General features: G+C 42.2%; 1 protein-coding gene and 1 pseudogene across 2 annotated transcripts in view; one reads left to right on the top strand and one right to left on the bottom strand.

Annotated features, from left to right (window-relative positions):
* The window catches only part of SMG6 (SMG6 nonsense mediated mRNA decay factor), a 228,616-nt gene that overhangs the window by 176,073 nt on the left and 35,798 nt on the right, over positions 1–16,745 (bottom strand). For both annotated transcript variants that reach the window (XM_043583439.1, XM_043583440.1), the window contains exon 9: positions 3,326–3,387. In XM_043583439.1, the coding sequence (XP_043439374.1) occupies positions 3,326–3,387 (62 nt within the window). The remainder of the gene's footprint in view (positions 1–3,325; positions 3,388–16,745) is intronic.
* On the top strand, positions 8,728–9,804 carry LOC122485106 (annotated as a pseudogene).

Raw genomic sequence — 16,745 nt, 5'->3', positions numbered from 1 at the left:
TTTAAAAACTAAACAAGATAAGGAGCAATCCAGTAGCAAAACAAAAACAAACAAAACTAAGCCATGTGACAGGGTAAAAACAAGAGGAAAAAAAATTTCATAGTGCTGTAGAACATAAGGACTGGAGTGGACCTTGGACATCATCTATTTAAACTACTGATAAGGAAACTGAAGTCCAAGGAGGCTTTGACTTGTTCCCTCTCGAGGTCTTGTATTTAGTCAGCGGTAAAAAACAAAACAAAACAAAACAAAACAAAAAAAAACACCTCTTGTTGGCACCTGAGGCCATCTAATGCTCTTTTCCCCTGGACACTGAGGAAGGAGGGCCATGATGCACACAGTAGGCACTCAAGCAGATATGGATGCCATTTGGGACACCTGGCACAGAGAAGACACAGGCCCGGAGAGCAACGTAACCCGGGGCTTTTCTCAAAAGGCAGGCGGGACAGTGGATGTGTCTTCAGCTGCTCCCCATTACAATCTCCTCACTCTTAATTCGTTTTCAACGCCTCCCACATTTCACATCTTCTTGGTAATTAGGCACCAGTCCATGTTGTTGTGTGTGGTTTGGGCTCCCTGCTTTTCTAGTCTTACAGACTACTATACTTCTTTTTTCCCCCAATAGAAGTTACTTCTGTCTCTGCCTTCCAGAATAAATATGGGGCTCAATTCTTTTACCTCTAGGTCTGCACAAGAAGAATACTCATCAAGGGGGCTGGACTGCCTGTAATTTACATATATTTTCCTTATGCGAACACGACTGTAACTCATTTTTTATGAAGGTGAAACTAGACTGGACTTATCTTTTTGCCAACAGAATGTGTTACATGCAAAAATGGAAGAGGTCCTGAAGAATAATCTGGACCACAACAAACCACCTCTGACAAATGAGGTAATCTATTCTTTTTCAAAGGCTTCCCGAGAAGAAAATTCCCAAACATCTTCTCTCTGTGAAATTGTCTTACACCTAAACCAAGTCTCTTCAGCTGTAACATAAGCCTATTTTCTCTTGCTGTCATCCCACAGGAATCAAAACTATCTGGTTATGACTCTTTTATATTTAAATACAGTTAGGGTACCCCACACCTGTCTCTAGACCTTTTTTTTTACCTTAATTTTTTTAAGATTTTATTTTTAAGCAATCTCTCCTCCTACTATGGGGCTCGAACCCACAACCCTGAGATCAAGAGTCACATGCTCCACTGACTGAGCCAGCCAGGCACCCCTTACCTTAATTTTCTTAAGATTAATTTCTCCTCTCAGAAATTATTTTCTAGCTTTTAAATCATTATTGTGGTTCTTTCCCTGACATCCTCCAAAATATCTATGAGAATTTTTAAAGACAACAAAAGTAAAGTTCTACCTAATACTTAAACCTGACAAAAATATATCCTAAATATTTCTACGTTCTGGACCAAGATTTATAACTTCTTTAGCCAAAATCTCTAACAGAACAGTGGTTCCCAACCAGGAGCAATTTTTTTCCCCGGAGGGAACATGTGGCATTGTCTGGCGACATTTATAAGTATCATGACTGGTGAGAAGAGGAAGGGACACTATTGGCATGGAGCGGGTAGAAGTCTGGGATGCTGTTAAACCATCATAAGATGTGCATCGTAACGATGCACAGGACAGCCTCCAACAACAGAGAATTCTAAGGCTCAAAATATCAACGGTATGAAGGTTGAAAAATACTGACTTGGAACAACACGATACATGAACGTTTAAAGAAAAAAACACAGGAAAATGAGAGAAGGAGAGAGATATGGAGTGGAAAGGTAGTAAGGGAAAGAAAGATTTTTAAAATGATAACTAAAAAAGATAACAAAGAGATAAGGAACCATAGTTCCGATTTTAGGTGCAGCATAACAGTATTTCCTGCTATGATGGGTTAATTTTATGAAACGATATTGGTATCATCTTGCCTACCTTGTAACTGTAGCTTTACATGACTCACTGGTGATTGGACTGGGTCTACTATTACCTCCTAGAACACTAGGAACCTTCTCTCTAGTCTTTCACAACCTATCCATTTCTTGTAAACATTTACTCATTCATTCAGTAAATATGTGCTGTAGGTACCGTATGCCAGGCACTAGGGATACAACAGTGTTGAGTAAAAACCGCCAGAGTAGAGCTTACAAGGTGGGGGGGAGGGGGGGGAGGAGCTACTGACACACCTGATTTCCTTTTCACGAGTGAATTACTTCACACTTAGTTCTCCTACTAGAGATGCATCTATTAGCACTGCTCTAGGTTTCCCAAGTGATTTCAAAATCAAGAGTACCCCCTGTGCTGGCCATCACTGTCACTCTTGCCCAGGTTGATGACAAATGAGTATGTAATAAGCACACTTTCTAGTTCACCATCCATGGAATAGTGTTTCTTAAAACGGGACAAAGCCTTTCAGCTTCTCCCAGGAGGAAAATGTTCTAGAGCATCATAGATAAACTTAGAAGGTTATGGCAGAAAGTGAGAGGGAAATACTAAGAACAACCTGGGGGATCCATAATCCAAAAGATACCACCTCAAAGGGTAGCTCCTAATAAAACCTCCAATTCAGAAAATACTAAAATGCAGTAGAAGACTGATCAGAGAGCACTGCCACTTATTCCTCTCCTCGACTACAAGGGCCCTCAGCACACCTCAATTCTGGTATGCAGGCATACATAAGACTTTAGGATCCCTAGTTTTATACAGCAAGGAAAAACTCTGATCCACCAAAGGAATACTCAAAACCTAATCTCTTTCCAGGGACTTAATGCGTGAAGTAACAGGGGTTTTGCACACACCACTTTCCCTGAGATTTATATGTAAAACCATGGCGGATGGGGAAACCATAGAAAAATCTCGGCATTTACAGGGATCAGCAATATGGGGCAGGAGCCTGAGCAGACAAGAAAGGGGTATGGTTCAGAAGGAAGAGAAAATGTTAGAGGAAAGCAAATGTTACCCTCCTCTTTAAGGGAAAATTAATGGACACTAGTCTCCCTAAGAAGGACCCCTGGGATTGAGTATGACTTCCTTAAGGAGATCACTAGGGGCTGGGCTGAAAGGCAAAGGAAAGAGAAACCAGAGGGACTAGCAGTGGGGGATGGGTGTTTAAAGGGGGCTTTAGTAAAGGTAGAGAAAGAAGAGACAGACGGATGCAGAATAATATTTCCCAAACTTCATGAGCAGAGTGAGTGAAGGGAAGAGAAGGTGGAGCCCTCTAAGAATTCACACCCTGTGCCCTCAGTTACAAACACAGTCTAGTTGCTAACAATATTAAATTCCAAAATGACTTGTAATGTAGGAAAATAAAATAAACATCCTGCACACTTACCCAATCCGGGTAAACAGCTTCCCATGGGCATGGAGAAAACTGAGGATGAACCTTTTGTTCAGCTGCATGGGAAAAAGAGAGAGGAGAAAACAATTAAACTTTCCCCAGTTTCCTGTTACTGAACAGAGTCCCTAGTGACACAATAACCTGGCCAGGGTCTAAGGGGTGGGCACTAGGGATGGGAACCAAATGAACATGCCCAATGTCTCAAACAGACCCAGGGCACATGCCCAACAGCTGCTGATCAGCTGAGCCAACATGACAGCAGGCTCGGTGAGCCGACAGCACCCTCTGCTGGCAGTGGTGCCTCTGTGCAGGGAATGAAGTGATGACTGCAGCTCTCTGAGATCTAGGAGCCAATCTGGCCCCACAATGATGGAAATGAAACAGTGAAAAGGCAGGGGAAATACTCTGATTTTGGTAAGGCCCTAATCTTATTTATAAGCTATTTTTCTACCTACCCAAGAAAGCAGGATTCTTTTGTAACCAAGGATAAGGTAACTAACTAACTCATTTAAAAGCCCAGCTTTTAAAACAAAAATTCAAGTTCTAGGTCTGGAACTGAAAATTCAAGTGTCTACAGGGGCCAGGTACAAAACAGGCTGGTGGGGACAGTAGTGTTCTATGGCCGTTCCAGTCCAGGTCTGCTCTTTGTAGGCCCAGTTTTATAATTTCTTCCCCCCTCCCCACCTGCCCCCTTTTAAGGAAAAGTTAAAAGCTAGGTTTTTATATGAAACCTTCTGGCTTTTAAATGTTGGCTACTGATGAAAAAAATTTACACATTAGGCAAGTCAAAACATACATTTGCCAGTCCCATCTGGCCCAGGAGCTACCAAATTTATAGTCTTCAGTTCAAGGTTCCAGAAAAATCTACTTCTATCAAAACTGAGGAGAAAGATTCCTCTGATCAAACGAAGGAGGTGAGGGAGAGGAACTCAAAGAAAGTGGAGATAATCTGAAAACCAAACCTTGTTGTTTGGTTCTTACAGAACCAAAATGCTTAGGGCCCTGTAGCCAGACAGAAAGAAGGGTCAAGAATCTGATGTCAAGGGGGTGTTCAGGACAAGGAATAGTCCAGCACCCCTGGATACTTCGCCTAACAGGAAAAACTCTTCTGGTTTATCCTCAAATCATGGCAGTTCCATCTACCTCATATGGAAGCTAGATGTGGGAAAAGGAGGATACTCATAGGTCACCAATGACTTCAACACCAAACTCTGCATACAAGGTTTTGTCTTTACAAATATCATATGATTTCACTCATATGTGAAATTTAAGAAACAAAATAGATGAACATAGGGGAAGGGAAGCAAAAATAAGATGAGAACCAAGAGGGAGGCAAACCATAAGAGAATCTTCTTAAAAAAAAAAAACAAAAAACGCTTATTCATTATTGAGAGAGAGAGAGCATGAGCAGGGGAGGGGCAGAGAGAGGGGGAGACACAGAATCTGAAGCAGGCTCCAGGCTCCTAGCTGTCAGCACAGAGCCCGACGTGGGGCTAGAACCCATGAACCACGAGATCATGACCTCAGCCGAAGTTGGATGCCCAACCGACTGAGCCACCCAGGCACCCCCATAAGAGACTCCTAAATACAGAGAACTAACTGAGGGTTGCTGGAAGGGAGATAAGTGGGGGGATGGGCTGAATGGGTAATGGGCACTAAGAGGGGCACTTGTTGGGATGAGCACTGGATGTTATATGTAAGTGATGAATCACTAAATTCTATTCCTGAAAATAAAATAAAATAAAATAAAATAAAATAAAATAAAATAAAATAAAATAAAATAAAATAAAATATAAAATAATAAAATAAAATACTGTTAAAAAAACAAGGCCTTGTCTTTATTTTTGCTTAAACAAAGTATATTTAATCAGCAATACTAGATCAAACACTGATTAATATAGCTAAAAAGCTCAAGATACTTCATAAATAGTAACCTATCTCTATAGTGAGGTGAGTCAGGGCCAGGGACACTGGGTACCATGAAATGAAGGGAAACTGCTAGAAAACAAAGGAAGTGCTATAAAATAAACTGCCAGTGGTTATACCACTGCTAGTGGCAAAACCTGGGCTAGAATGCAAATCTCTAGATCTACAACAAACCTCTGCCATTTACCTGCTGTGGAATCCCAGGCAACTGATCTAACCTCTCTGAGTTTTTCTTTCTACACAATGTAGGTAACAGTACCCATATGTTAACAGAATGGCACATGAGATAAGGCAAGTAAAAGCATGCTCAACATGTTGTAAACTCAGCTTTTAGCTGAACATTCTCTCCCAATGAATGATAAAGTGGTAAAATGTGAACAACTGAAGAATCTGGGTGACGGATATACAGAGTTCTTTGGATTATTCTTACAACTTTTCTACAGATATAAAATTATTTCAAAATAAAAAGGTAAAGTATGTAAATTCTCTCTATATATTCGAATTTTAACTCAATTATCCCTTTTCCCACAGCTATCAATCATAATCTAGTTAACTCACCCATAACCAGGAAGAATCCTTTATAACTGGTTATATTTATACATACAGCATACTTTGGTAGGCACAGAATGAAGTTAATTCCTCTCATTCAAGCCAATTACCATCCCCAAAGCCCCAAGGCAGCTCAGAAATTTAACCAACTTAAGCCAGCAAATGGCAGAATCAGAACTTGAACTCAGGTCTTCTGATTCCAAAAAAAAGAGGGGGGGGGGGCACCTGGGTGGCTCAGTCGGTTAAGCGGCCGACTTCAGCTCAGGTCATGATCTCGCAGTCTGTGAGTTCGAGCCCCACGTCAGGCTCTGTGCTGACAGCTCGGAGCCTGGCGCCTGCTTCGGATTCTGTGTCTCCCTCTCTCTCTAGCCCTTCCCCATTTGTACTCTGACTTTCTCGGTCTTTCAAAAATGAATAAATGTAAAAAAAAAAAAAAATTTTTTTTTTTAAAGTTCTCCTTCCCTTATAATGCAAGTAGCTCAGGAAAAGAATGGATGAGCTTATTCATAAAGGAAGGGATGATAAGGGAGTAAGAGTAACTAAAAGCACTTCAGTTTTACTTTTAAGGTTTCCGATTAGGTAGAAAACTCATACTGTATGACCCATAATACCTCCTAGATTAAAATGAGAGCTCCAAGAGGCTTTGTTAATATTGTGGTTCTATGTAATACTTCCCAAAGACCCTTCACTTAGGATAGTAGATGAAGCCCACTTAAGACCACAAGTCATGCTTGCCATTATCATATTTCAACTGTACCTAGTAAAAAGTAGATCTCAACGCATTGTGCTTCAAGTGAGAGTGAAGCGAATCTTAGGGAACTTTTTCAAACTGCACACACATTCTCCCTGAGCTTGGTTAATGAGAACCACTGCTTTATTTTTAGTCTAGAAGTAGCTGTCACCCTAAACACAGTTTCTCTCTATAGTTACCAACAATACTTCAAGTCATAAAAAAGCTAAAAAAGCAGATGTGTTCTAGAGAGAGGTAAGGCATGTTATATTGAGGAAATAGACTTGTTACATGTTGATCAACTGGGCCTAAGCAACACTGCATGTAACAATATGAAGTCAGCTAGTACTCCTGCAAAATTTTTGGGAAACTTAACTGATACTAAGTCCATAGTAGGTAGGAAAGTCTTAGTCTGAACTTCCTCCTTCTCCAACACAGCACCCTGTACTGGTTTCCATTTTGGCAACTTTCTGATTCTGAATACACTCAGGTCTCACTCAGGTACAGAAAGAAATGTTACTCTTTGAACAGTGAGTGTATCTGCTTCCAGGTCTTCCTCACATATTTACATACTGTTCATCAAAAACTAAAAATGCTTCTTGGGTATAGCCCTAAGAGGACGTTAGAATTATTAAAGGGCTCTTTGCTCTTCAGTTCAAGTTCAAAACCAATTCACTATGGACTCCTGAGCCTCTTATAAACCATCGAAAAGCAATGACCAAAGAGGCATTAATGGCGGCAGCCATTAATGGGTAGGTTCCTGGACCCTCACAATGAAGTCTGTCCTGCCATTAACTATGGAATTGTGAGTAAAATAGTTCGGGTTGTTCCTCAACTATAAAATGGAATTTCCACCACTGACACCACCTAACTCAGAGCTGAAAGGATAAAATGAAATAATACAAATTAAAGCATTCTGAGGTGTAAATGTTTTATACAAGCCCTGGCAACTGTCACTCAGAACTGCCTAAGTGCTCTGTGAACTATGGAGCAAGGAAGGAGAAAGGTGCTCAGAAGCAGCAATACAACACAGGAGAGAAGTCTGAAATCTGCCCAATTTCAATTCCTAAATAGTTGCTCCTTCTTCTGAACAGCTGTGTGGAAAACTGAATTTCTGAAAAGTGAATTATTTTAAGAACAGTAAGAGTACTCAGTATTAAAAGAAATTCCAATGTGCATTTTTACAGGGTTGTGGGGAGCATAAATTATCATTCTCTTAAACATCTGGAGCACCTCTATAGATATGCCAAGTATTAACAACAACTTTATTAGGTTTTAAAAAGCGGGGGGCTCTGTCCTCTTAAATAGGAGCCAACATGGGTAGAAACCCAAATTTCAATATTACCTGTCAGTAAATGTCCAGGACTTTCAGAGCATGCAACCAAAGCCCATTTACCGCCTCCCTAAAGCACCGAGATCACAGGGTGCTGGAAAATGTGAGCGCCGAAGTGATGCTGTCCACTTTCATCCCTGTGCTCCTCCTATGCCAGGCACAATCAGGCAGAAACCAACAAGACAGGGTCCCCACTGCCAAGGAACTTGCAGTCCAAGAGCAAAAGATAAACAAATAGCATACCAACTTGCCAATTCCCCATTTATGCTCCAAATTCTAAGACAAGGCCTACCGGCTATGAAGGTATCTGGAAGCACTCTATTTCCCTCCTTGTTACTATACCTCAGCCAGGAAAGTCTTTGGAGGAAGTGAGATCTAGGGAGATGATAAAGAAAGTGAGGAAGGGGGGCCTGGAACACAAGTGTGGAAACCTATCAGTAAGTCAGTAATGCAGTAATCATTTAATAAAGGTAAAAATTATTCATTTAGGACTTTCAGTATTTCTCCTTCCAGGATACATATAAAGAAAGAAGTACAGGCAAGCCAAGTAACATGACTCAAATGCCTCATAGGAAGACAGAGCAAATCAAAATCATGCTCCCATTTCTTACTTGGACCAAAGAGCCACACCAGGGCTGAGGCACGGCAGGGACAGTGATTACTCCTCACCTTTAGTTTCTCCACTCCTGAACCGTTCTGGGCAAAATGACAGCTCAATTAGCTCTAATTAAGCACAAGTTCCATGTAGAGATGTCCTACTTAGACAGCTGGATCTGAGCCATGTGAATTCAAGTGTGAAACGTGCCTCTTAAAACCACCTCTTCCAAGAAATGCACCCCTTGAAACAACGGCTCTCATCCTCACACTGCAGCTTAGTGCCGCCTCAACACGGTCTTACATTAAAGCAATTTACTTGCTATTACTTCATTATCTCTCCTGAAAGCCAGCAGACCGGAGGGAAATTAGGCTAAATGTCAAATCAGGAGTCAGCTCCAGAAACCCAGCCAACAAACAGAGGGACAGCAGAACTTAGAGTCCCCGCTCAGCTCTCAGGAGGGAGAGTGGCACTAGGCATAAGAAGAAGGAACCCCGCTCTTCCTCGTCGATGAGATGGCGGAGCGGTTTGGTGGCAGCGGCCTCGTGGCAGACGCAGACATGCAGACCTTTGTGAAGACCCTGACGGGCAAGACCACCACCCGTGAGGTCGAGCCCAGTGACACCACTGAGAATGTCAGAGCCAAAATCCAAAACAAAAGAGGGCATCTCGCATGACCAACAGCATCTTACTTTTGTGGGCAAACAGCCGGACGATGGCTGCACTCTTTCAGGCTACAATATCCAGAAAGAGTCGAGCCTGCACTTGGTGCTTTGTCTGCGAGGTGGCATCTCCGAGCCTTCCCTCGCCAGCTGGCCCAGAAACACAACTGCAACAAGACAATCTGCCGCGAGAGTTAGGCTCACCTGCACCCCTGCGCTGTCACTGCTGCAAGATGTGCGGCCACACCAACAACCTGAGCTCCAAGAAGGTCAAGTGAAGCCCCTCCACTGGCTCTTCCTTTGTCCCCAGGGAGGCCTCCTGCCTGAGCCCCAAAGCCCTGGGACTGTAATAAAGTTTCCCTTTCATGGAAAAAAAAAAGGGGGGGGGGAGAAGGAACCCTGAGTTTGTGACTATTCTACATTTACTGCTCGTTTGTTTATTGGGGAAAGGGATGAGTACAGAATGATATGAACAGAGACCACTAATCTTAGAATTAAAGATCTGGGTTCAAACTCTGGTTGTACCATTTATTTGCTATATAACTGCTGAGTAGTCAGATCAACTTTCTAAGGCTGTTTCTTCAACTATAAAATGAGAAGGCTGAGGGAGATCAGTGATGGTAATTCTACAACCCTGAGTGTGTGCGCATCACAAGAAAAGCTTTTGTTAAAAAACAGATTCCCCAGTCCTACAGAATCAGAATCCTCGGGGAGGGGAGAAGGTCACTGCGAATCAGCATTTTTAAAAGGTCTCCACATAATTCTGAAAGGCAGCCAGACTTACGAACCACTGGGCTAGATCAGGGGTCAGCAAACTACAGCCTGAAGGTCAACAGATAGAATGCCACTTGTTTCTATATGGACCATGAGCTAAGAATGTTTTTTATACTGTTTCCATGGTTGAAAAAAATTCAAAAGAATATTTCATGACACATGAAAACTATATGAAATTTAAATTTCAGCATCCACAAATAAAGTTCTATTGAAATACAGCCACACTCACTTGTTTATATCTTGTCTGTGGCTACCCCCCTACAAAGGACAAGGTGAATAGCTTCGGCAGAGAGTGTATGGCCCCAAGACCTATAGTATTTATCATCTGGCCCTTTACAGAAAAAAAGTTTGCTGATCCCTGGGCTAGATCTAGAACACTGCGGTCTCAAAAGTTTTTCTACCTGCACAACACTTGAGAGCTACCACACACATCTACTGGAAACAGTAATGTTTCTCATGGGCTGAGAGGTGAAGAAGGGTACTGAGGAAGAGTGTGGTTTAAGAGAATCTCCACCTCCCAGGATACTCTGATACCTACTTACCTCCTACCACCTCAGGGGAACCACCAACCTACAGTGTTCCTGCCAATTCTAAAAGCCCACAAATGTATGATTCTAACTAAATCTAACCTCTCTTAATTTTGAGTAAGCACCATCCTATTTGATGATAGGACCCCCCCCAAACAAACAAACAAATAAACAAACAAACCAACCACCAAATGCCCAAAGACTTCTGTTCTCAAAACTTTTGAACTCAAATGCCCCAAAGGCTTCAAAGAAATATAAATGGGGCCCTCCACGTTTTCACCTTCAATGCCACTATGGGGCTAAGTGACCAAGTGGAAACAGAACACCCCCAAAGCCAATCAAGTTTTTCTTAGGCCAGAGGGCCCTTGGACACTTCCCAAAACATCCGTAATCGAGGGAAAGTGCCAGATTAAGGTTTATGAATCCATGTGCTGTGGTCTGACGATCTGTAACAACCAGCTCAAAAGTGCCACCAGCTTGACATCCCAAGGTATACAGAGAGAGAAAGTTCAGCCAAAGGGCAGCACTGTTGCTCTGACTGGACTACTTTCTGAATGACTCTTCTTTCTGACTCATCTCTCTCAGCGCCTGGGAACTCTCATGCCCATCCACCCGAAAAGTAGGTGAGCTGGGACACCTTGTGTCTGCACTGCGTAAAGTAAGAGAGAAGAGGAAACGGCTGAATCTCCCACTCAGTGATCAGGTGGGCAACGAGAAAAACAGTTCACTAAAGGCACATACGCAAGCTCAAACCCATCTTAGAAATTAATGGGCCAACAGAGTGTGAGAGTGGTAAGGTCATCTATTCATTTGACAAAAACTTACTTGCCACCTTCTGTGAACATGACACTGCCCAAACTATGAACAAAGGCAGACATGATCCCTGCTCTGCCCAAACTATGAACAAAGGCAGGGATGATCCCTGCTCTGTGGGTGACACAATTATAAAGTACCATGATTAGGGATGTACAGGATGCTCTGTACCTCCACAGCAGGAGCATTAGAGACCTCAGAGGAAGAGATCCTTGAGTTGAAACCTGATGGCTGAGTAAACAGTTTTGGAGCAGGTAGGGTATCTTGTCTATGTGACATAAGCAAATGGAACAGCATGTATGCTGGTCCCAAGAGTGGTATGTGGTAGAGTGGCATGGCCAGGTGGGTGATTTTCCAAGAATGAGGCTGGAGATACAGGCTGAACCAAACTATACAAGTTGTACTCCTTATTAAACAGCCTGATCTTAATCAAGCTACTGAAAAGTGTTGAGCAGGGAAGCGACATGAACAAACCTCCATTTTTGAAAAGACATTCTGGCTACGGTTTAGAAATTTTAGTTTTCTAAGGGGTAACTGGCCAGGGTCAAATGTGCAGAGGCCAGGAGACCCCTTAAGAAGCTGCTGCAATCACTCCTCAATGGTAAGGGAGATGGAAAAGAAAGGGAAGGTAAAGGAAGTAGTCATTCCACACTCATCGACAATCATGATCCCATCCCTAAGTCCCAGGGGTTCTAGTTCTAAAGAACTCAATCTATAGAGACCAGCAGTGGCCCAGAACCAAGTATGAGTCTTTAGAAAAAGTCCCAAACTAAATGAAACACCGATTTCGCTTTTAGAGATAATTTGGATATTTTTATTTCCTTTCAATATTTTTAAATGGCCTAGCATGGTATTTGGTACCTTATTACATATTCAGTAAGTGGTTGCTGAATGAAGAACATATAAAACACAGAGATTTAATAGCGATTAAATAGGTTATCCAGGTACTACATATAAAAAACTCTCAAGAAAAACAGTGCGGTACTAATATTAATGCTGTAGGGAAATAACATGTTCATCACTATTTATAAGAATTTAAATCTATTTCTTTTTGGAGGGTAATATGACAAAACCCAAACAAAAGTAGTCAAAGAAAATCAGAGTTCTATCAGAAATTAAGGAATATGATCCTGAGTAACAGCAGTTCCATCTGCTACATTCCAGCCCAAGAGACGGGACAAAAAGAGACCACAGTTAACATCAGAATAAAAGTCAAAGTTCAGGGCACCCAGCTGGCTCAGTTGGTGGAGCACATGACTCTTGATTTCAGGGTTGTAAGTTCAAGTCCCACATTTGGTGGGTGTAGAGATTACTTAAAAATAAAATCCTGGGGCGCTTGGGTGGCTCAGTCACTTAAGCACCCAAGTCTTGGTTTCGACTCATGATCTCATGGTTTGTGAGTTCGAGCCCTGCATCGGGCTCTGTGCTGACCTGTGTGCAGCACAAAGTGCAGTGCAGAGCCTGCTTGGGATTCTCTCTCTCTCCCCCCCCTCTCTGCCCCTCCCCTGCTTGCTCCCCCCCTCAAAATAAATAAACTTAAAAAAAATTTTTTAATAAAAATAAAAAATAAAATCTGAACACACAAAAAAAGCCATAGTCCTTACAGTCTCCTATAAAAGGCCTATATAATACTTACTCTCCACTCCTGTTGCCTCCTATCTCTTGAATGTGCCAAGCATGCTTCCAGTTGTGTCCCTAGTCCCATTGTGCATAGCATAATGGAATGGCGTGCAAATCTTTTAAAAATACAGATGCCTGGCCTCCATCCCCAGACACTGATTTAATTCCCACAGTGACACCTTGGGGTGTGACCTGAGCATTGGGATTTTTAAAAACTCTCCAGGTGATTATACTGTGCAGTAAAGTTTGAGCAGCACTGCTCAAGCTTATCCTGTTTTTATAGTACTTATCACCAATTTACACACACACACACACACACCATGACAGTGAGGATTCTGTGTACTTGGTTCACAACAGTGGGCTTAAAAAAGGTAATCAATAAATATACTTGGTGAATAAATAGCCTTTCTAGTCTGGCCTTTGGCTGTTCCTCCCGCCTCTACCCTTGCTGATACGGCCTACCTTTCAGCAACAAAGAATTATTCGTGGTCCCCAAAACTCACCATGTTCCTTCTGTCTACCCCAATCTCTATCTAAACCCTTCTCATGTACTCCTTTCTATATCTAGTACAGTCCTACTTTTCCTTGCTCTGCCTGTCCTCTACCTCCAGGCTGAACCTTACACCTTATCCTGCAGCCTCAGAGAGTATTTCATTCGCCACAGTACATCTTACATACATCCGTGTCTGTCTTTAGACCAGCTCTGTCCATAGAACTTCCTGTCCAGGATGACAGATATGTTCCTTATCTTCACAGACCAATACAGCGGCCACTAGCCACATATGGGTAATAAGTATCTGAAAGGTGGCTAGTGTGACTAAGAAACTAAATAGCCAGTATGGCTACTACCGTAATGGTCAGCACAGCTCTAGACCATGACATCCTTTAGTTCATGATTCACTTCTATAACCCAGGACACAGAAATTATCAATAGTGATGGAGAGGTAAATAGAGAGATGGATGGACGTGAGAGAGTTGGTTCTAAAGATCATAACACTCATACTTTTACAATTGCTGGCTTGTCATGTAATGGGAGCAAAAGACATACTTTGAAGCATAAATAAGGCTCAGCCAATGAGAACAAAGAATTGAAAGAACCTATCCAGTATTCTACCCAGCTTATAACCCACACGATGGGGGGCAAGGGTGGGGTGGGGGGAGTGTGGCCTAACACCTAATTGGACTGTACCTTTCAGAAGCTCAGGGACAGTCCCCAACTGAGGACAGGTTGAATTTACACTCTGTGCTTTAGGAGTTAAAAGTATCCCACGCTACTCAAACACAATTTAGACAGTAAGAACTCAAGTTTTCTAACTGAACAAAACAAGTGTGACACACCCAAGCACCTTAACAATAATAATCCAAACTTCTACAGCACCTTCTATACGTATGGCACTATTCTAAGCACCTTGTCTATTAATGTGTTTAACCTTACAACAATGCTGTGAGTTTAGGAATACTATAAATTCTATATTACGGATGAGAAAATAGAGCACAGAGAGGTTATGTGACTTGCCCAAAGTTAACCCAGGCAGTCTGACTCCAGACTCTGAGCTCTTCCATCTTTCACCTTTAAAACAGGCAACCTTTTTTCTGTCTTTTTTTTAAGTTTATTTATTTTCAGGGAGAGCATGAGTGGGGAAGGGGCAGAGAGAGAGAGAGGGAGACAGAGAGAATCGCAAGCAGACTCCACACTGTCCGCATGGAGCCTGATGCAGGGCTCAAACCCACGAACAGTGAGATCATGACCAGAGCCGAAGTCGGACGCCTGACCATCTGAGCCACCAGGCGCCTCAAAGAAAGCAACCTTTTGGGCAGAAACAAGACAGACACCAAGGATGTTTATAAAGGCCAAAAGCCAAAGCAACCCCAAACAAAAACCCACCAATGGTTCCAGCTATCACTCACTGAGACCACTAGTTCAAGGTCTTACAGATTAAGGGAAATAGATACTTCCAATCCAGATCCTATCCTGCAAGTCAGTGGAAGCCCTTAACAAACGCACCCCAGGATAACGCCGGCCAGAAGAGAGAAAACAGAAAAGTAGGTAAGAGCTTGCTTTCCATAACAGTAAAACAGCAGTAATAAAACTAGTAAAACAAAAACCCTAACATTTTCTCTAGACAGATCCACAATCTGCCTGGTTAATAGAGAAATAGTTCTTCAAGAGTCAAAGAACGTATGTACATTCACACACCATCATCAAGGGACGGTGCATAATCCAGAAAAAATATCTGAAAACATACTCTCCTGCCCACCCACCTACCACAATACAGGAAAACCCCCGAATCTCTCAGGAAAGGGAGGAGCACGAACTAATCTAAGAACCCAAAGGAGAACAAAGCTTCAGTTTAAGAAAGATGTGGTCACAAAGAAGGTTTCACAAACCACTCTGCTGTGGGTACCAAAAAGCAAATAATCAGCACACAGGGAGCTCTGGCAACCTCATGCAAGCTTCAGATTTAAGCAGGGCACCAAATAAGGGAAGGATTCTGGTGCGTCAACTCGTAGGAAAAGTGTTTCAAGTTAAAAATGGTTATTCAGGTTTGGATGCAAACTTCTGTATCTGTTCTTTATCAACAGAGGCACCTCTACCTCACTGTCAGCTAGCAGCAAAAAGAGAAGAAAACTGGGTTTGTCTAGCTAGCAAAAAGAGAATAAAAATGGGTTACACTCAGACAACGTGACCTGGTACAGCCTGGCACTTACCTGGACGCCAAAGACAAGGCTATAAACATGGCAGCACGGGACTTCTGGGGCGCCACATCCCAGCTGGATCCAAGCGTCTCCAGAAGCAGGCAGGCCATGATGTCACTACCCCCCCCCCGCCCCCCCAACAGCCAGATAGTTCGACATTAAGGCCAAACCACAGCACTTTTGGTGAGAGACTCAGTTTCACTGTGACTGGAGGCAAGGCCTGCTTCCATCTGGTTTTTTGTCAGTCATGTCTCTTTTGGACTTGTTCCCAAGACCTAAAATATCTAGTTCAAACGATAGGGCAAACACCTTCAAAATCTCTGATCTTTACTCCAATTCTCCTTTCCTCTCAAAAAAAAAAAAAAAAAAAAACAAACAAAACAACAACAACAAAAAAACATTCTTATGCATACCAGAAAGCATTAGCAAGGGAAAACATAAGCATTAACTTCTTCCTCACTTATTTACAATGCTCTATCCCTGTCACTATTCCTGCTAAATGTATGGGGAAAATCTGAGTTTAGAGTTAAAAAGGAAGAAAAGAACAAAAGTGACATGAGTCAAAAAGCAATTACTCTGCTGGTTACAAAAGTATATGCTTAGTTTGTGACAATTTATCAAACTGTATGGCTTCTTTTTTTTTTTTTTTTTAATGTTTATTTATTTTTGAGGGAGAGAGAGCACAAGTGGGAGAGGGGCAGAGAAAGAAGGAGACACAGAATCTGAAGCAGGCTCCAGCACCAAGCCCGATGTGGGGCTCAAACTCACAAACTGTGAGATTGTGACCTGAGCTGAAGTTGACACTTGACCGACTAAACCACCCAGGTGCCCCAAATGTATGGCTTTGATATGTACACTTTTCTGTATGTATATTATAATGAGATTTTTTAAAAATCACCGCAACTTTTTCTGCTGTTCCACAAAAAGCCTTTATTCCATAGCCAATACCCTTTGCCCCAAAAGTCCTAACCCCCACACCAAGATTCTAACTCTGAGGTGGCAGAAATGAAGGTGACTGTGCTAAAAGTTTGGGGCTCCATCTAAGTGCAGAAAGCTACACTGGTGTTAAAGACCAGATCAGCTGATGGCGTAGATATGTTTGTTTTACAGATGTAGAAACAAAGAAAGAGATTAAAAAATGTGTTCTCAGAAATAAAAAAACAATTTAGGAATGTATCCAGAAGATGT

Source organism: Prionailurus bengalensis, chromosome E1 (assembly GCF_016509475.1).
Source record: "Prionailurus bengalensis isolate Pbe53 chromosome E1, Fcat_Pben_1.1_paternal_pri, whole genome shotgun sequence".
NCBI classification, from domain to species: domain Eukaryota; kingdom Metazoa; phylum Chordata; class Mammalia; order Carnivora; family Felidae; genus Prionailurus; species Prionailurus bengalensis.
This window is presented reverse-complemented; position numbering and strand designations above follow the sequence as displayed.